The 21,574-nt window shown below is 39.3% G+C and overlaps 1 protein-coding gene across 1 annotated transcript in view; it reads left to right on the forward strand.

The window, feature by feature from the left end:
* Nucleotides 1-237: 237 nt before the first annotated feature.
* Nucleotides 238-21,574, forward strand: part of RAB21 (RAB21, member RAS oncogene family) — a 42,233-nt gene continuing 20,896 nt past the window's right edge. The window contains exons 1-4 of the mRNA XM_055328851.1: nucleotides 238-412; nucleotides 14,539-14,598; nucleotides 15,339-15,446; nucleotides 19,259-19,322. Coding sequence (XP_055184826.1) covers nucleotides 260-412; nucleotides 14,539-14,598; nucleotides 15,339-15,446; nucleotides 19,259-19,322 — 385 coding nt within the window. The 5' untranslated portion in view covers nucleotides 238-259. The remainder of the gene's footprint in view (nucleotides 413-14,538; nucleotides 14,599-15,338; nucleotides 15,447-19,258; nucleotides 19,323-21,574) is intronic.

Raw genomic sequence — 21,574 nt, forward strand, 5'->3', positions numbered from 1 at the left:
CTCACGTGACGCGAGGTGTGACGTAGGAGGAAGGAGACGCCATTAGAGGGAGGCGGAGAGGGAGTGCTGGTCGGCGCTCCTCCGGGGCCTGACGTGGGGGCCGCGGCCCTTGGTTCCCGGACTCCGGCCCGCGGCGGAGGGACAGGCGGCGCCCGGGCGTGGGTCCGCGCGGAGGGGCCTGCGCCGGCCGCGGCTGTGAAGGCGCAGCGCGGCGGCGGCGGCGGCGGCGGCGGGGGGGCGCGGGCGGCGGGGAGCCGGGATGGCTGCGGCCGGCGGCGGCGGCGGCGGGGCGGCGGGCAGAGCCTACTCCTTCAAGGTGGTGCTGCTGGGGGAAGGCTGCGTGGGGAAGACGTCGCTGGTGCTGCGCTACTGCGAGAACAAGTTCAACGACAAGCACATCACCACTCTGCAGGTGCGGGCCCCCGGGGGCGGCAGGTGAAGCCTGGGGCCCCCGCCCTCCGCCGCGGTCCCCTCGGCCTTCGGGTGGCCTCCGTGAGACGGCGCTGGACGTCCTGGGGACGCGAGGCCCGGGGAGGGGAGGGCAGGGCCGCCCGAATGCCCCCCCCCCCACCGCTTGGCTAGTTTTCCCCGTTGATTCACTTCCGCTTGGGCCCTAGGTGCCTTCGCTCCGCGGCGGCGACTGCGGCCCTTGCTCGTCGTTTCGGAATCGGGAACTTGGGCTGCCCGTGTGGTTTTTGCCAACTAGGTGGTTGTAACTTGAGCGCTTACCGGCGGCCGGGTATCCATCCACGCACGCTCCGTCCTGCCCTGCCCTCGAGGAGCGTGTTGGTCTTGGGCAGAAACCGTCGTCGGCGGGGCGGGGGGGGGGGGTTTGGAGGCGACCGCTCGGCGACCCGGTGGCGGGTTCCGCGGTCTCGCTGCCGCCTGCGTGGGCCCGAGGGCGGCCGGCCCCCGGCACCTGGCGGCGCGCTGTGACCGCCGGCCAGCAGTGGGTCCCCACGCTCACCTGCTTTACCTGCAGCTCGTAGCGCAGGGCCGGCCTCCTGCTGAGCCGGTGACGTGTGGGGAGTGCCGCCTCTGACCGTGGGGAAGTCGGGCCTTTGAGGCAGGTGGAGCATCAGTTTGCACGTGTTAGAAGGCAAATACGCAACCAGACTGAGTTAGTGATCGACTGATATGACTCGACCGAGTTAGGGGATCGACTACTCTGACCCAACAAAGTAAGTGATCGACTAATCTGACTCAGTCAAGTAAGTGATCGACTAGTAGGACTCTACACCGAGTTAGTGATTGACTGATCTGACTCGACCAGGTTAGTTGACGGACTAACATGACTCGATCGAGTTAGTGATCGGCTCATGTGACTCCAAGTAAGTGATCGACTGATGTGACTCGACCAAGTAAGTGATTGACTAATCTGACCCGACCAAGTGATCGACTAATCAGACTCGATCGAGTTAGTGATCAACTACTCTGACCCAAGTAAGTGATCGACTGATCCGACTCGACCGAGTTACCGATCGACTAATTATGACCCGATCGAGTAAGTGATTGACTAATCTGACTCCACCAACTTAGTGATAGGTAGTAAAATCGAGTGGACTTTTGAGCATGATGGTCCAGGTTCATATCCCATCTCCCGTCTATTTCGTTGGCTGTGTGATCTTGGGCGACTTGATTAACCTATGCCTCAGTTTCTTCATCTGCTAAAACGGCCAAAATGATAATATGTTGCTCATAGGGTTGTCAGGACAAGCATCCATAAACTCAGGACCTTTTCTCTTGTAAGCTCTCCATCTTTATTACTGGCCCAAATTGCACAATAGATCTTAACTAGTGACTGCGTAGTGTGTAAGAACCTTGACACTATTTAACAGAATGTACAATCTCCTCTAATTGTTGTGACATTTAATATTTGATGCTATTATTAAACTACTGAGTCTAGAATTCATAAAGATGCTCTGATTCCATGTTCTATTTTTATTCCTGTTTTTACTCCTCTTACGTAAAGTATAATATCTGAAAAAAAATGAATGTGAGAAAACTTTTTTTTCCTTACATCCTTGAACAAGAGCATTTATCCAGGTTTTTTTTTTTTTTTTCTTAAGATTTTTTTCAAGAGAGGGATAGAGGCAGAGACACAGGCAGAGGGAGAAGCAGGCTCCCTGCAGGGAGCCCGGTGCGGGAGTCAATCCCAGGGCTCACCCTGGGCTGAAGGCAGGCGCTAAACTGCTAAGCCAGCCGGGCTGCCCACTTACCAGTTTTAATAGTTGTTACTGTTGAGTGTTGGTAGTGAAATCAAGAAAATTTGTAGGGTAAATACCTATGATTATTTGGAATTTAGAAATTCATTTAGGTAAAGTAATAATAGCTAACATTTCGTGAATTCTTAACCGTACTGCTTTACTTTTCTTCTATCATTTAATTCTAACAACAGCCTATGAGGTAGATAGTTTTATTAGCTCCATTTTGCAGGCAAGGAAACAGGCTTGGTTGAGTAATTTGCTAGCATTCATTTTGCCACAAGTCATGCATGGTGCCCAAGCTGAAATTTGAACGCAGGTCTGACTTTAAGATTTTGAGCAATCACACTGCCTCTGGGTATGGGTAAACCACCCCTTTAGTGGTTACCTTTATGCTACAGATCTAAGATAAAAGAGAGGATCATTGGAATTGAGCCCCTCCTCCTTTTAGGATAATTTAGTCCTTTCTCTTAGAAACTGTACCTTCACTATACATTTCAAAGATACCCTTGAAGCTAAAAGTAGGCTAAAGATTTTTCAATGTTAGAGAGAAACCACTGCACTTTATACTGGAGGGGTTGGAGTTAATGGTAGATTTTCAGTATAAAAACATAGCAGTCCTGATTTTAATATTTATATGACTCATCACAAACAGTATCTGAATTATATTACAGATTTTTTTTAAAGATTTTTATTTATTTATTCATGAGAGAGAGAGAGAGGCAAGACACAGGCAGCCGGAGAAGCAGGCTCCCTGCAGGGAGCCCATCGCAGGGCTCGATCCCAGGTCTCCAGGATCATGCCCTGGGCTGAAGGCGGCACTAAACCACTGCGCCACCAGGGCTGCCCTGTATTACATAATTGAGGATTTTATTGCATACCAGTGTGTGGAAGCAGCATTGTATCTACTCTTTCTTCTACATCAGTTTATCTCATCTTAATTTTTTTTTAGAGAATTGTGATCCATAAAACACAACCATGTATGCTTTTAATTTCCAAATGGAGAGGAGATCATGCATCAGAAGACATGAAGAGTCCCTCTTTTTTTGTCAGCAAAACTATTACCTATCTTTGTAACCTACTTTGTGTTTTGCAAAGTACACTTTCTTGCAATCATATATCAAAGACTTAGAAGACCAAGAGGAACCTAAGGTAGTTTATGGTTCACTGTTTTAAGTCTTTTGTTTGATATTTCAGTCAAGCGATTGTGCACTTTTTGTCTCATCTCCTCTTAGAGATGAGATAAACTGGGATAGAAAGTGGAAAACTCAGTGTCCTAAGGTGGCCCACTTGATTTTGGACGATTTTAATTTCCATTAAGCTTTTCTGTATATAAATCTAAAATCTGTTTCTTTGTAGTTTCCAGTTCCATTTCTGTCCTCTGAATCTTGGGCACACAGGACATCCCTTCTGATAGTTGAAGAGAGCTATCACATCCCTTGGTCTTGCCTTTTGGGTAAACAGGTCTGGTTCCTTTAAAGGAATCTCCTATGACATCATTCTAAATCATTTCACTATTTTGACATCTTTTCTAGACACTACTTAATCATTGTCCTCTTTCCTTAAAATGTGACTCTTTGAGCTGTAGAAATGATTCCAAGTGTGGTTTAAACTGAGCAAAGCACAGGCTGTCACCTTGTCTCTTGAGAGTCCTTTTCCAACACTGAAATAGAAGAGATTCTATGAGTTTGTGGACAGCTGTTACATTGATTAATATTGGGCTTACTGTCTTTGTCTTCCAAAAAAAAAAAAAAAGGCATTACATACTACGTCTCTCAAATTCTTTTTTCTTTGATTTTTATGGTTAATTTTTTTTGTCGCTAATGTATTTGACCCATTACAGTTGGTTTTGATAGATTTACTCTGTAGTCAAGGCCTGTTGCTGTCCTTTTATTTTTATTTATTTTTATTTTTTTTTAAATTTTTATTTATTATCGTCACACAGAGAGAGAGAGAGAGGCAGAGACACAGGCAGAGGGAGAAGCAGGCTCCATTCACCGGAAGCCCGACGTGGGATTCGATCCCGGGTCTCCAGGATCGCGCCCTGGGCCAAAGGCAGGCGCTAAACCACTGTGCCACCCAGGGATCCCTGTTGCTGTCCTTTTAAAGCTTGATTTTATGATTCAAGAAACATGACCTGTGGGTCAGGCACTTGTTTGGGTTCTGGGTATGCAAAGAAGAAGGAGATATATTCCCTACTGTCCGGATCAGCTCCTCGTTTTAATTTTGTCACCTGAAGATTTGCTAAGAATGTCTTCATTGGGGATCCCTGGGTGGCGCAGCGGTTTGGCGCCTGCCTTTGGCCCAGGGCACTATCCTGGAGATCCAGGATCGAATCCCACATCGGGCTCCCGGTGCATGGAGCCTGCTTCTCCCTCTGCCTGTGTCTCTGCGCCTCTCTCTCTCTCTCTCTCTCTCTGACTATCATAAATAAATAAAAAAAAATTAAAAAAAAAAGAATGTCTTCATTGTTCTCATCAGGCATTAATAAAGACTCAAAAAGGGACATAGGGCTAAGTATAAAGCTATGCAGCAGGTCTCATTATAGTCCAGTGATGCATGACCCAAGGTGTATTTTTCTTTAGATGTGTGGAATCTTAGAGTGGGGCTTTTTTCAGACTATGCATGGGCCACTGTCTATCTTCTTAAGTGAGAAACAGTGGACTGTTGTACCTGTTTATGAAAATGAAAACAGAAAACAGCTTAAGATCGACTTGACTGCTATGGGCTACTAACTAGTGCACACAAAGCCTTTAATGAAGATGGTTATTTCAGCATTATAAATCTAGTTTTTTTGCCCTAGCTACATCACTCTTGCTCACGGGATATCATGAGATGCTTTGTCAAATGCTTGCAGAAGACAAGATACACTGTGTTTCTGCATTAGGAGGCTACACTTACTACATTAGGATGTAGTAAAAAGGGACAGGACTTGGAAATTAGACTTAATTTTGCACTTTGTTTCCTACTGTTTAGCCATCATGATCTTGGCAGGTTATTCTAATGTTCGTAAACTGGCTCTTAATCTATAAAATGGAAGGGTCTTACTGGAATTTTTTTTTAAGATTTTATTTTTAAGTAATCTCTGCACCCAGCGTTTGGCTCAAACTTAACAACCCTGAGACCAGGAGTTGCATATTTACTGAATGAGCCAGCGAGGTGCCCCCTTCACTTACAGGATTTTTATGTTAGTTAAATAAAGAGCCATCATAGGTAAGCCTCACAGTGCTTGGCACATGTTTGGGTTTTTTTAATTTATTTTTTTAAAGATTATTTATATTCATGAGAGACAGAGAAAGAGAGAGGCAGAGACATAGAGGGAGAAGTAGGCTCCCTGAGGAAGCCCAACGTGGGACTCAGTCCTGGGACCCCAAGATCACGCCCTGGCTGAAGGCAGACGCTCAACTGCTGAGCCACCAAGGCATCCTGGCACATGTTTGTTTAATAAATGTTTGTGTGCTTTAAAAAAAAAAAGTTTGCATGATCCTGGAGTCCGAGGATTGAGTCCCACGTCGGGCTCCCTGCAGGGAGCCTGCTTCTCTCTCTGCCTGTGTCTCTGCCCCTCTCTCTCTCTCTCTCTCTCTGTGTGTGTGTCTCTCATGAATAAATAAATAAAAATCTTTAAAATAAATGCTTGCTATCGAATGAATAGATGGTGCTTAATTTGTGTTGGTTTCCTTCGTGGTAACTCAGAAAGGTAATGGGACTAATTTGACATGAATTATTTTGAGAACCTATGCTATATCTGAAGGATCACTAGGTTTTAAATTGTTTATAATTTTATATATAATTATATATGCATACAGGAAATACTGTTTATATAAATATATAAATTTATTATTAGTATACATATACACGTGTTTATTATCCATTCTAGAGTTTTGACTGGGAAATTAAATTCCGTCTTGAAAATTGTGACACTGGCCATGCTTTGGTGTTTTAATACTTCTCCCTTTTTGCAGACCTTCTTCTAGGTTACTAATAATTATGAAGAAATCTTCTAAAAAATAAAAAAGAAATCTTCTAGGTGAGCTCTCTAAGAACTCAAGATCCTTTACCTAGCCCAGGAAACTTAATCATATATGGAGTTCCCATGCTCTCGCATGTGATGACATAAGCAATTAAATTCAATGATTGTTTATTTCATACCTGTTAAATATCGAACATTGTGGGAGTTGGGGAATACAAAGATGAGTAAGATACCTTAACCATCAATTAGCTTTCTTGATTTTATTCTTTTTTTTTTTTAAGATTTTATTTACTTATTCATGGAAGACACACACAGAGAGAGGCAGAGACACAGGCAGAGGGAGAAGCAGGCTTCCTGCAGGAAGCCTGATGTGGGACTCGATCCCCATCCCCATCCCGGGTCTCCAGGATCAGGCCCCGGGCCGAAGGTGTTGCTAAACCGCTGAGCCACCGGGGCTGCCCTCTTGATTTTATTAAGTGTTTTTGTCATTTTGACCATAACCACCTTTTATCTTTGGTATGTCTCTTTATGTCTGTGTTCTTGGGTGGTCACTTAATTTTCTTTAGTTGTGTGCGGTTTTTCCCCTTGTATGAAGGTATTCTAAGATTTTGCACTCTAAATGTTTTCTATCACTTTCCACTAGTCTCATATAAAAAGTACCGTTGATAATCAGAACCATTAGTCTTCTTCCCTTTTAGAAGTCTAACTGGAATTCCACCTCTATCTGCCTTCTGTAGTCTCAGGTAGGTAGCTGTCATTTGATTTAGCAAAGCAGTGCTCTAAGATTGCCTGGGAAAATAGTGTCCTAATAGTTTGGCAAATGATTTGTACTTGTGTTAAAGATACATTTGTATTAGTTATTAAATGTCCAAAGTCCCACAAATAATAATGGTTTACCATTTTTTTTTTTTTTTTTTTAGATTTTATTTATTTACTCACGAGAGACACAGAAAGAGAGGCAGAGACACAGGCAGAGGGAGAAGCAGGCTCCACGCAGGGAGCCTGATGTGGGACTCGATCCCGGGTTTCCAGGATCAGGCCTTGAGCCGAAGACAGGTGCTAAACCGCTGAGCCACCCAGGCGTCCCACCATTTTTTCTTAAGCGAAGTCTATTACTTTTTTTCCGCTCATGCACCTTAACTTCCTAAGCAATACTTGGCATTCAGGTTCTAGCAGTTGCTTTTATTCTTGGCATCATAGTCTCTGGTCTAGAAATCTTGGTTTCCTTATTTGTAAGATTAGTGTTTTGAATGTCTGGGATATCTTCCAAGTAGTTTTGGAAGCCACATCAGTGTTGAACAGTCAATTCATTTCCATTATCTTTAAAAATACAGTAGTTGAAATCTCCACACACCCCCTCCTTGGTATTTTACTAGATGCTTGTGGGCTATAGAAGGGTAGGTGGTTTGTTTCTTGTTTTTTTAAGAAAAGAGTTTTTCTGAAATTGTGGTTTTAAATTCCTAATATATAAGTATTCCATATCTGATTGCCATTTTCTGTTTTGTGTTTTGAGCTACCCCTCAAGTAACTTTTTGACTCTCATTTTCAAAGTATTTACTTGAACTCTAAATTGATTATAATCCTTGTACTTTATGGAAACTAAGGACAAGAAATGTTGAAATATTCAAGCACTCAGCTTAGTTTTCTTTCTTTTTTTTTTTTTTAAATTTTTATTTATTTATGATAGTCACAGAGAGAGAGAGAGAGGCGCAGAGACATAGGCAGAGGGAGAAGCGGGCTCCATGCACCGGGAGCCCGATGTGGGATTCGATCCTGGGTCTCCAGGATCGCGCCCTGGGCCAAAGGCAGGCGCCAAACCGCTGCGCCACCCAGGGATCCCCCTTTCTTTTTTTAATTGAAGTATATTTGACATATAATGAGTAAATTTAAGGTATATAATGTAAATTTGTTACATTTCTGTATTGTGATACGATTGCCATTATAGCAATGCAGTTTAGTTTTCCAATAGCTTATTTTTACTGCCTTGCTACAGAGGACTAATTTTATTTTATTTATTTATTATTATTATTTTTTTAAAGGAAGCCTTTCCTCCTCCTCTCTTTTTTTTTTTTTTTAAGATTTTTATGTATTCATGAGAGACACAGAGAGAGAGAGAGAGAGAGAGGCAGAGACACAGGCAAAGGAAGAAGGAAGCTCCATACAGGGAGCCTGATGTGAGACTCAATTCCTGGTCTTCAGGGTCACGCCCCAGGCTGAAGGTGCCGCTGAACTGCTGAGCCACCCAGGCTGCCCTAGTTCTCTTTTTTTTTTAAATAGTTTTTTTTTTTTTTTTTTTTTTTTTTTTTTAAGTAGCCACTTTGCTTTTGGGTAAGATGTTGGGTAAATAAGCATCATGTGCAAATGATAGATGTTTCCTCAGCTAATGAATTTATTGCTTTGTTAATACCCCTAAAGTTTGGAAGATGAAGTCATTAGAATTATAACCAGAGTTTAGAGGATTAAGGAGGGACATCTCTCATTACTCTGATCCTCATTACTTTGTGCCTATCCTGAGAATTTATTTTTGGGAGTTGAGTTAGGTATCCAGTAACACTTAGTTTCCATATAGAGGAGTGTCAGGTTAAGAATGTGTGTGTTCTAGAATACACAGCTTTGTGCAGTGGAAAAAGCACTGTGGAATCAGACAAGCTTCTACCCCGTGCAGCACCCAACTGTGTTGTCTGACCTTGAGTGAGAGTCACTATATTTCTTTAAATCTCAGGTTCGCAAGTGTAAAACAGAGCTACCTAGCTACTTTACAGGGTTTTTACAAAGAGTAAATGAGAAAGTCCAGCACAATGTTTAGCACACAGTATGTACTATTTTTTTTTTGTCGTCTTATATTTCTAGAACCTTTTGATATTATAATGCCACTTTCCCCTCCTCTTTCTAGACTGGGAATTCTTCACTGAGAGTTGCTAGGGATTTGTAAATCCCTTGGGTGAGTGTGTGAAATTGTTTTTGGTATGTGCAGATGAGCAGTTTTCTTGAGTAAATCAGTTCATGGCTCTCATCAGATTCTCAAAAAAGTCCATGATCACTCCTCCCTCTCACTCTTACTCCCATGTAACAGAATTAAGAGCCACTGCCCCAGATAAGTATAACTCAAGTGTAACTAGATATATTTGTATCTCAGTAGTTTGTCCAAAATGAGATTGCCTCATAGAGGTGATTAAAAAAGGTAAGACAAATGCCAGCCTTTTGATTGTTCGCTACTGTCTTGATAGTACATGAAATTTTTCAGCTTTATTCTCAAATATAAATTGTATATATATTTGAAACATATTTGTTCTTTAAGAAATATCTGTAACATATTAAAAACTTAGACTATATATAAAATGGGACAATTTATATTACACAGTGGGACTTAAGTATTTCATTATGATAAGGAGAAAAAAGATTTAGTGGGGATCCTTGGATAATATATCAGATACTTGAATTCATTTGGTTTATTTTTATGTTTTAAAGATTTTAGGGATCCCTGGGTGGCGCAGCGGTTTGGCGCCTGCCTTTGGCCCAGGGTGCGATCTGGAGACTCCGGATCGAATCCCACGTCAGGCTCCCGGTGCATGGAGCCTGCTTCTCCCTCTGCCTGTGTCTCTGCCTCTCTCTCTCTCTCTCTCTCTCTCTCTGTGTGTGTGTGTGTGTGTGTGTGTGACTATCATAAAATAAATTAAAAAAAATTAAAAAAAATTAAAAAAAAAAGATTTTATTAATTCATGATAGACCCAGATAGAGGCAGAGACACAGGCAGAGGGAGAAGCAGGCTCCCTGCAGGGAGCTCGGTATGGGACTGGATCCCAGGACCCCAGGATCATGCCCTGAGCCAAAGGCGGATGCTCAACCACCAAGCCATCCTGGTGCCCCTAATTTGGTTTATAAGGAAACTTTTAGGAGCACATCTCTTACATAAATTGAGTTTTACCTGTACTAATTTACCCACGCATTTGTAGATATGTTTATCTACAGTAACAGTTTTGGTGTGTCAGTGCTGGCTTGTCCTACTCTCTCCACAAGAGAAATATCTCAGATCTCAGTGTGGGAGATACCATAGCATAGTGGTTACGGGTCATGTCTGGAGCCAGATGGCTTGGATTTCAAATCCCACTATGTTACTTACTGTGTGACCTTGGGCAAAATACCCTTCCTGTGTCTAAGTTTCCATATCTGTACTATTTGGGTAATTATATCTAACTCAGGGTACTATGACAAATGAATTAATGTTGTTGGAAAGCTTTTAGAATATTGCCTACTTCATTGTAAGCATCGTGAACATACTAAATAAAAATATGTAATATAGTTGACAGAAGACTTATGAAAAGATAATCTAGAGTATAAGCAAGGCAGTATATTCTGTATATTAAAAATTAGGTTCCCTGTAGTTCTTCAGGATAGAGAGAGTGAGTGTGGGTGGTATGAGAAAACTTAAAAATTCAAGGAAGAAAGAGTATGTGGGTCATGAACTGAACTGGAATAGATGGGATTCAAGTAGAGAAAAGAGAATACATGTAAATTAGAGGGGAATTTTATGAGCAAGCAGAATTAGAGGTATGCATATAAACCATATTAAGTTGGAGAGTGAGTGGAGAAATACTGGAAGCTATCTCAGGACAATAGATGTGGACAATTGTTAAGGTCCTTAGATACAAACAAAGATAACACTTGGAGATTTTTGCTTGTACATTAGGGTTCCTGAACTTTTATAAAGGAGAAGCTTGTGAATGTTACTATAAAAAGTGCTCTGTGCAGTACTTGATGGAAGGTAAGCATTCAGTAACTGTTAGCTGGTATAGCAATAGTAGTAGAAAAGTATACAGTTATACTGTACAGATGGGCTATATTTGTGTATCTTTTAAAAATTGCCTATTGAGGGACACTTAGGTTATTTCTTTTTTCTATTATCATCAATGCTGATGAGCATCTTTCCATAAAATTGTATACCCATGGTTCCTTAGGAGATACTGAACACTGTTCCTTAAAATCACCATGGGAAGGTGGTGGTAAGTTTCCAAGGAGATGGTAAAAAGGAAATGGTAGGGCTCTGTTAGCTCTAATTCATTCCTCTCTACTGAGAAATCCCAAAAAATCTCATGATAGAAAGGTTATTTTGGTATTAGCTACCATCAGGGATGTAGTTCAGGCAAACTTACTAAAAATGGTATCTTATTAGCCTTTAATGACTTATGGTAAATTTTTTGTTGTTTTGTTTTGTTTTTACTCATAGAGGCTTTAGGAAGGTAATTTGGCATGCCAACTAAAGTATGAGGTGAGACCAAAGGTATTATAATAATACGAGATTGGTCGTCAGAGAACTCCAGAGGAAATAGGGAAGACAGGTCTTGGTAGTTTTTTGGAACGTGGAATGTCAGGGGAGGAAGAACATTCAGTTGATGATACTTCTAAGATTATAAACCTCAGTGACTTGGAGAATGTGATCAAAATACTAAAGTTGGAATGGAAGGCCAATTTCAGAAGGAAGATCAGTTTAAATTTAAATATATTTGAGAAGAGAGGCGTTTAAGTTGACCTACCCTATTAAATATTTGGATAGGATTCAGATTTTGAGTTTCTTTATATAGCATTGATATTGAAACCATGAAAATGGTTGAGTTCAAGTAGATTACACAACTAATAAGTGGCAAAGCTGAGATTCAAATTCAAACTTCTGATTCAAAATTCTTTTTTTTTTTTTTTTTTTTTTGAGAGAGAGAGTATGTGTGAGAGTGGGGTGGGAAAAGGGGACAGGAAGAGAGAGAATCTTAACCAGGCTCCACGCTAAGCCTCCTCATGACCCTGTGATCATGACCAGAGCTGAAATCAAGAGTTGGACTCCCAACGGACTGTGAGCTCTCACAGTTTATATTCTTAGTTTCTGTGTTATAATGAGTGGGAGAAGTCCTTTGTTCACATTTATTATCAAAACATATATTTGGTCTTCTCATTTACCAGGTTACCTCCTTTGTTATTTTGCCATTTATTTTATACCCTGTTCTATGTAGTCTTTATTTCATTTAATAAAATTTCTTTAGCATAGTTTGGGTTTTGAAGGAAGATGTTCCTAGATTTCATCTCAGCTCTGCCATTTGTATCTATTTTTGTATTCCTTAGTTAATTACTAAAATCATGTGCTTTTTCTTAATTCACAATTTCCTTGGTGTACATACAACAGAGAATTCTTCCTGAAATCTAGGCTCCTCCTTCAGTGATAATTCACCATCCTAGTATTTTTTCTGTTATACCTTACTTCTCTGTACTTTGTTTTATATAGGTACACCTGACTGTGACTGTGTCTGCATAGCTTTAGACTTGGCTCTCTATTCCTTTTTTTAAAATATGTCAGCTGACTCTGGATTCTGATTATATTTCTTCTCAATTACTCTGAATTCTGTTTTCTCTTTTCTATCTTTGTGGACTTGATGCAGGCCCATTTTGTTTTTCTCTCCAACTTAGTAATCACCTCCTGTCTCCAGGTTTAGACATGTCCTTTCCAGTCTACCCTCCCTTCCTATCCCACAGGATTCTCTTAAAATATAGATGTTATACTTCCCCACTGCTTCAGAATCCTTCAGTGATTCTCCATCCTCAGCAGTAGTATTCTTTTTAACACTTATTCCTTAGGATAAGTTAAGCGTTTCTCCAGGGAAGCAGGTCAGACAAGTTTGGGAAATGCTTGTATAGATGTAGTTAGCTTTTCTTTTGGCAGAATCTTAGGGTGCTAATGTATATTTTGAATGTACAAAGGGAATATAGAACAACATGCTGCATTTCCCAAATCTGACTGTAGTACACACTAAAAAAAAAAAAAAATACACGTGTAGTGTCTTGGAACAGAGTAATCTGTTTACTTTTAATCACAAAATAAAGTCCATACATCTAGACATGGAACCTTAGCACTTCTTAAAATTTATTCAGCCTTAGCCTATCTTCGTAGTCTCATCTCTGGCATTGACCAAACTAACTTAGAGTTCTTCATGGGGAGGGAGTTATGTCTTTCAGGCTTCAGTGGCCTCACCCATCTGTTGGAAAAGCCCCTACTACTCCTAAAGGGGCATCATCACCATCTCTCTGAAGCCTTCTTTGACTCATCCAGGCCAACTTTACACTTCCTTTCTCAGGACTATTTTATTTTATTTTATTTTATTTTTAACTTAATTTTTTTTTTTTTGACTCAAGACTCTCTTTAGAATATACTTGGCAAAACCCTCCCATTTTAACAATTTGTCATAATACTGTTCTTTACATATTTATTTCTTCTATAGTTTATAAACTCCTTGAAGACTGGAACTGTTTCATTTCTGTGACATAAGTACCTGGTATAATTATCAGATACAGGTTAAATAATTGAATCATAAAATAATTGCAGGAATATTTCAAATAATAGTGTTATTCATACAGTTGAGTCAATTACCAGTTAATATATCTACTATCTTATTTAGAAATCTCTTAGCTCTTTCTATAATGAATAGGTAAGATGATCTCAAATTAAATGCTCTAAGAGGGATCCCTGGGTGGCGCAGCTGTTTGGCACCTGCCTTTGGCCCAGGGCGCGATCCTGGAGACCCGGGATCGAATCCCACATCGGGCTCCCGGTGCATGGAGCCTGCTTCTCCCTCTGCCTGTGCCTCTGCCTCTCTCTCTCTCTCTCTCTCTCTCTCTCTCATTAAATAAATAAATAAATAAATAAATAAATAAATAAATAAATGTTCTAAGAAAATATGTCGGCTAATTGAATTTAAATAAATAAAAAGTAAATGCTTTAAGAAGAAATTTGGGCAGCCCTGGTGGTGCAGCAGTTTAGCGCCTCCTGCAGCCCGGGGTGTGATCCTGGAGACCCAGGATCGAGTCCCACATCGGGTTCCCTGCATGGAGCCTGCTTCTCCCTCTGCCTGTGTCTCTGCCCCCCCCCCCCCCCGGTCTCTCTGTCTCTATGAATAAATAAATAAAATCTTTAAAAAAGAAAAAAAATTTATGGGGAAAATCTAAGAAAATATTTAATTACCATTTTTCCTTTCTTTTTCAAAAAATCTTTTTGTTTGTTTTTATTTAAGTAGGCTCCATGCCCAACATGGGACTTGAACTCGTGACCCCTGAGATCACATGCTCTACCAACAGAGCCAACCAGGAGCCACATTTTTCATTCTGTTTTTCATAGCTTGTAATCATAAAACAAAATACCATTTTTTTTAGATTAGAATAAAATAATTTTCTGCCTTCCATGAAAATAATTTTTGGTCATTAATAACTCTGATTACTTTTTCTCCCAGATAATTTGAATTTCATATTGAGATTATTATTCCATCTATAATTTTTAGGGTAAGAAACATTTTATATGAAATATTGTTTAATGTGTATCTCTTTTCTTAGGCATCATTCTTAACGAAGAAGTTAAATATTGGTGGGAAAAGAGTAAACCTTGCTATATGGGTAAGTTAATCTTTTCCATTGATTGAGAAAAGACTTCTGCTATTCTTTGTATTTCAATAACTAATTGGCTCAAGGAATAGGAATTTGAATTTCTGGATTTTTAAAAAAAGTTTTTTAATGAACATTTTTTCTAAATCAGGCTAAGAATTATACAGTTGTATACATGAATATTACATATCATAACCTTTGAGCTGGGAGAAGGGTAAACTCAGAGGGATTCCATGTCAGAGAAAGTACAGGGTGGATAGACAGCCTGACTGGTCTGTCTTCCCCTCTGTGTTTCCATTCCCACTTTTCAAGGGAATGGCTAGGGGAGAGTAGGGCAAGGGTAATGCATCAGAGTATCTTTTGGCCAGTAGTCCTGGTATGTGCTCTTTCCTTATCTTCTTCCTCTGTGGGGAACCTAAATTTAGGGCAAGGCTTATTCCTGGCTTATAATACCATCTTGGGCATTCTGATCCTCTGACAAATAAGCTTTTTTTAGTGGGGGTGGGAAGTTTGCTGAGGAGTAAGAGGGTTGGGAAGGGTAAAGTAACTTTTGTATAATGGTAAAACATTAAATACTGTTTGTAACATAAATTTTTATAAAATTTATAAATTTTATAAAATGTTTTTTTTTCCTTTTAACAGTGCTTTGAAGTTATCTACCCCACTTTCCAGTTAATCAAAAGTTTATTATAGTTGCAACAGCAGATGTATTTTTTTCTTCTGATCTAATAAGTGTTTGTTGCTTTACTTAGGATACAGCAGGTCAAGAGAGATTCCATGCATTGGGTCCAATTTACTACAGAGATTCAAATGGAGCTATTTTAGTTTATGATATAACAGATGAAGATTCCTTTCAGAAGGTATTCTATTTACTTATGGATCGATTACTTAAATAGAATAACACTAATTTTTCAAGTTTCCATTCACATGCTATTGTTTGCTAATTGTGATTAGTCTTGGTTTTGAAAGTAAAACTTGTGCATCAATGGTTACCACTCATATTTCTTGATGCGGTATTTAATTTATGTTTACATTGTGAATAACAGTTACTGTTTATCACAATGCTTTCTCAGATCTTAGGAAAGGGAAATAATTTAAAATAAAACTATAAAAATCAAGGGGCTTGTTTTTTCTCCATTTTAAAGAAAAATCACACTTATTTCTTGATTCCATATACACTAGGCACATAAATACTTGGTATAGCTGCATAGGCTCCCTAATTGTAAAGAGGAAAAAGAGCTTAAACTTGATTTAGCTTTTCCTTTTGACAATTAGGGAGCTAAATCAAGTTTAAGCTCTTTTTTCTTACTAAGTGTCCTGGAGGATAGAATATAAAATTAAAAGCACATTCTAGGTAGTATTTATTTTAAACCTTTTTCATTATTTTTCACCCTCTCTCTCTTTTTTATTAAAGATTTTATTTATGGGATCCCTGGGTGGCACAGCGGTATGGCGCCTGCCTTTGGCCCAGGGCGCGATCCTGGAGACCCAGGATCGCATCCCACATCGGGCTCCCGGTGCATGGAGCCTGCTTCTCCCTCTGCCTATGTCTCTGCCTCTCTCTCTCTGTGTGTGTGACTATCATAAATAAATAAAAAATAAAAAAATAAAAAGATTTTATTTATTTATTAGAGAGAGGGAACAAGGAGGAGGAGGAGCAGAAGGGAAAGCAGATTCTCTGCTGAGCAGGGACCGCTACGCAGTGCTCAATTTCAGGACCCAGGATCATGACCTAAGCCGAAGGCAGATGCTTAACCCAACTAAGCCACCCAGGCACCTGTCACCCCCCCCCCCTTTTTTTTTAAAGATTTTATTTATTTATTCATGAGAGACACAGAGAGAGCTAGAGGCAGAGACACAGGCAGAGGGAGAAACAGGTTCCATGCAGAGAGCCTGATGTGGGACTTGATCCTGGGTCTCCAGGATCACGCCCTGGACTGAAGGTGGTGCTAAACGCTGAGCCACCTGGGCTGCCCTGTCACCCCTCATTCATTCATTCATTCATTCATTCATTCATTTATTTATTTTTATTTTTAAAACTATTGGTCCTGTGTCTTTTTTTTTTTAAGATTTTATTTATTTATTCATGAGAGACATAGAGAGAGAGAGGCAGAGACACAGGCAGAGGGAGGAGAAGCAGGCTCCATGCAAGGAGCCCGACGTGGGACTCGATCCCAGGATTTGGGATCAGGCCCTGAGCCAAAGGCAGATGCTCAACCGCTGAGCCACCCAGGCATCCCCGCTGAGCCACCCAGGCGTCCCCCCTCTTTTAAACATACACCAGAAATGTAGAATTTTTAAAGTTGTTTGGAACCAAAAATAAATTGATTAAACTTCTCTCTGAATTCTCATCACAGGGTGGTGATTAATTATTTATTTCACCCTTCCTCCTAAAGCCCCTCTTGGAATAAATTTGTGAAGGGTATGTAACTAAAAGGATTAATTTCCAAGGCAGAAAGTTTACTTACCTTGAGTTACAGGTTTGTTCTGTTCCTGTTGAAATCACTTGCCATTTTAGTTTCAGGTGAGTTATCTTTTTTTTTTTTTTTTTTCATTTGTTTTTCAGTATTTAGCTGATGAAACAACTATACAAGTTAGTCCTTGGATTATTACATATGGGAAAATTTAGTTCAAGGAGTAGAAAAAGGAAATAATAAGTAACTTGCAGGTTTAATGATACTTGAAAAATATGTGAGCTGTCATTTGTTGTCCCTTCCTGCGTTTTGAAATGAATAGAAATGGTTTGTTTTATTGATTATAAGAGAAGGTTAAGTTTTTTAGATTGAAAAGTGACCATTTATCTCTTTCTGCATAACAAGACCCCCAGAACTTGGTGGCTTAAACCAATGTTTTATTATTTCTCATGATTTTGTGAGTTGACTGGGAAAGTTATGTGGTATCATTGGAGTCACTCCAATGAACTTGGAATTTGGTTGGGCCAGGACTATCTAGAAAGGCTTGTTCTTCTCCATATGGCCTCTCACTCCCATCTGGTGTCTCATCCTCCAGTGCTCTCTCCACATGCTCCCTCATTCCATATTCTAGACTAAGCTGTTTATAGGACATCGGGATCCCAAGAGTAGCTGCCAGGCCGTCTTAAGGCCTAAGTCTGGAACTGGCATAGCATTACTTCTACCACATTCTCTTGGTCAAAGCAAGTTACAAGACTAGCCTAGCTTCAAACAGAAGGGTAATAGACTCTACCTCTTGATGAGAGGATTTGTAAAGAATTTGTGACCATCTCTAACTCACCACAGAACGTATGGGGGTAATGAATAGGATGCCTGCAGAGGGGATCTAATTGCAGATGAATAGCAAATTTTTTTAAAAAATTGGTTAAATTTAGTAGGTTATGATACTACCTATCCAGGGAGTAGAGGAATACATAATTTGATTCTGGTATGTTTCCTTAGAAATGATGATGATGTACAATTTATATCTAATTGTCACATTTTTCTTATGGGACATCAACTAGGTATGTAAGTTTAGTAGTTTTCTAAAGCTTCATGTACACATGTAAATGAAACAAAAAGATGGGGCTGTACTGAGAAAACTGTGGTTCAGTGCTCTGAGAGAGATAACCTTTGCTTTTACTAAGGTTTGGGGTTTACTAAACACAGTTCCTCTGCGTTCTTGCAGAGAACAGCAGTGTGGAACTGTTATATTTATATTGTAGGATCAGATGTCTGGCAAGTGCTTACTTACCACATATTTAATGTAACTTTTGTAGTTTAAAGATGTGTATGTATTTTTTTTAGGAAGATGTATAAGTTCTGTGTGATTTGATTACATGGAAATTAAATTCCATTACAAAAAAATGAAAGGAGGTATTCAAGTTTGTTCTTTATCCTATTTTATTGTAATCAGTATATTTAAAATCATGAGTTCAAAAGATTAATTTATTTAATTTGAAGGTACTCTCCAACTGTGCCTACTCCTGTGCTTCTTCCATAGTGAAGAATCTCTTTGTTATTGGAGTCTTTGTATACCAGTGGTTCTCCACCAGGGTATGGCAATGTCTGGAGACATCTTTGGTTATCCCAGCTGGAGGGTGGTTCTGATACCTAGTAGGTAGGAGGCCAGGGATGCTAATTATACATTGCACAAGACAGTTCCTCACAATAAAGAATTAACCTGAGCCAAAATATCAGTAGTGTTGAAGTTGAACACACCTGTCCTACACTAAAGTATAAAAGTTTATTTTGGTACTCTTTTTGGTGCCCATATACGTTTTTTTCCTCCTTTTAAGTGTGTAACATAGAAGCTTCTATGCCCTCTAATTTGGAACCCATTGGAGTACAAAAGACTTTTAATTTAAAGATTGATGTTCTTAAGTCCAAAGTGACTCTACAAGCATTTGTTATCAGAGGCTGGAGTTGATATGCTTTTGCTCTAGCAAAATCTGTGAAACATTTATGAAAATTTAAAGTTAGTCGTGTTTTTGTCTATACCTCTATACAGATATAGAGAGAAATCATTCCATTGGATGTTTGTTATGTTGTGATTTGCAATATAGTTTGTCAATAAATGATCCTACAATTAATCATTTCTAGTAACTAAATATATGGGCTGTTAGACAAATCCTGTGGTGTTTTGACAATGTGGAGTTTGAGGTATTGTAATGGTAGTTGTAACAGGATTTATTTTAATACTTACTCTTTTGTATACACAGGTAAAAAACTGGGTCAAAGAATTACGGAAGATGTTGGGAAATGAAATCTGTTTATGTATAGTTGGTAAGCATCATCACTTTTTTTAAAAAGATGTCCTCTGTTTCAAAAAAAAAAAAGTGCTCTGTTTCCTTAATGTTTTATTAGAGAATAGCAAATAAGTAATTCTAATTTTTAAAGTTACATGAGAAAGGAAGAAGAGTGATATTTTAATGTTTTAGAATAACTTACGATTTGTAAGTCCTCTTTCAGGAGATTCAAACTTCAGGGAAGACCTTGGGGAGCAAGTGGGAAACTAACCATGTAAAGTTTCAACTCCCAGCCTTGCTTCGATTTGCTCTTTAGGTTTTTTTTTTTACTGTTAGATTTTCTTTAGGAAAAAAGTTTAGAAACTACTTTAAAATAAAAGTAACGACTAAGGCTACTGTTCTTGTTTTATACATTTAACTATATACGTTTTTGACAAATTTGACTCCCAAGGTATGAGTAGTTCTTGATACGAAGGTAGAGGAATACTCTGGGTAGAATGAAGGAGCTCTAGAACGCACTCTTGGACTTCTGGAATTTCTCTTTGGTTTCCTTTTCCTTTAGATGATTATTTCTGTGATAACTATTGAGCAGTGAAGTATACCAGACACTATGCTGTGTTCTTAGTAGACATCATCTCATGTAATCCTTATATTTTTATGGAAAAATTCCTCTCTCCAGAGGAAGCTGTGTCCTGGAGATATTTAGTAACTTGTACAGTATCAAGTAGCTGTCAGAGATGGGATACGAATTGAAGTCATTCTGACTCCTGTGCGTTGGTATTAATCCCTATGATGAATAGCCTCATGCTGTCGTCTTTCTTCTTTTCTGCATGATTGGTAGAGTAAAATGGCCTAGAAGAAACCAGGTCAGTTGTAATGGTCGATGTGGTCACATTTGACTTTTTAAAGAATTTTTATCTTATTTATTTATTTTTTAAGATTTTATTTATTGAGATAGAGTGAGAGAGCGCTTGGGAGAGGGGCAAAGGGAGCCGGAGGAGCTGACTCCCTGCTGAGCAGAGAGCTCAGTGCAGGGCTCCATCTCAGAACTATTGGATCCTGACCTGAGCCAAAGACAGACGCTTAACCAACTGAGCCACCCAGGAGCCCCAAGGATTTTTTTTTTTAAATTAAAATTTACATTTCTTACATTTTATCATCATTAGATTGGTAAACTCTACAGTTCCACATCAGGGTGCATGTCTGGGCTTCAGCCAAGGAAATGATCTGACCTCCTTTTAAGTCTAGAAGCTAGATGTTAGGTTAGATGGCAGGAGTATTTCGGAATGGAACCCTGTAGTAGTAGACCACATGGAAATTGAGGTCAAAGCGTTAGGTGGTCTTTAGTCTGGTTTTGTCTGGTATCTGGGACTTAGTGGGAGTGGAAGTGGCCACAGTATGAATGACTAAAGATTTGATCATTTGGGATTCTGGTTATCTCTCAGAGGAGGGAAAGAAATGGCTAACATATACTTAAGCCTCAAGAGTTTACTTCACCAAGGTTACAAAGTAACATTTTTCAAAAAATAGGTGGATGAAGGTTATGAGTAATTAATTATATAAGTAATTTAATAAGTATATATAAGTAACTATATATTATTCATGTTCATATTATAAGAAGGTTTAGGAATATTGGATCTGGTAGCTTATTGTCCCAAGTAGTGTCAGATAATCCTCATTTTAATGTTATATAATGTTTATTAATGATTGGTATAAAGCATAAAAAGCTCTCCTTTTCTGTTGGCAGTGTGACATGGAATTTTAGTTGTAATTCATTGTTGAAAGAATTTTGAGAGCCTATTTATCACAAAAGGAAAATTTCACAAAGTTAATATATCTGTGTAACCAGTAACTTAGAGGTCTCACCTGTGATTCTTTTTCATCTCAACACTTCTCCAGCTGCCTTCCTGTCACCATCACCCACCTCCAGACACTGTCTTTACTGTATGGACTAGTTTTGTAGAATTTTATATAAATGAAATTATATAGTATGAACTCTTGTTTTTTTTTTTTTGTTTTTTTGTTTTTTTGTTTTTTTTTGCTTTAGATTATGTTTGCAGGATTCCTCTATGTTTTTGTTTTTATAGTTCATTTTATTCTCTTTGCTCTCTCGTACTTTTATAAATATTCCATAATTTATCCTTTTGTTATTGGTAGGCATTACATTATTATTATTTTTTTAAAGATTTTATTTATTGAGAGACATACAGAGAGAGGCAGAGACACAGGCAGAGGGAGAAGCAGGCTCCATGCAGGGAGCTCGATGTGGGACCCCGGGGTCACGCCCTA

Source organism: Nyctereutes procyonoides, unplaced genomic scaffold (genome assembly GCF_905146905.1).
Source record: "Nyctereutes procyonoides isolate TBG_1078 unplaced genomic scaffold, NYPRO_anot_genome, whole genome shotgun sequence".
NCBI classification, from domain to species: Eukaryota; Metazoa; Chordata; class Mammalia; order Carnivora; family Canidae; genus Nyctereutes; species Nyctereutes procyonoides.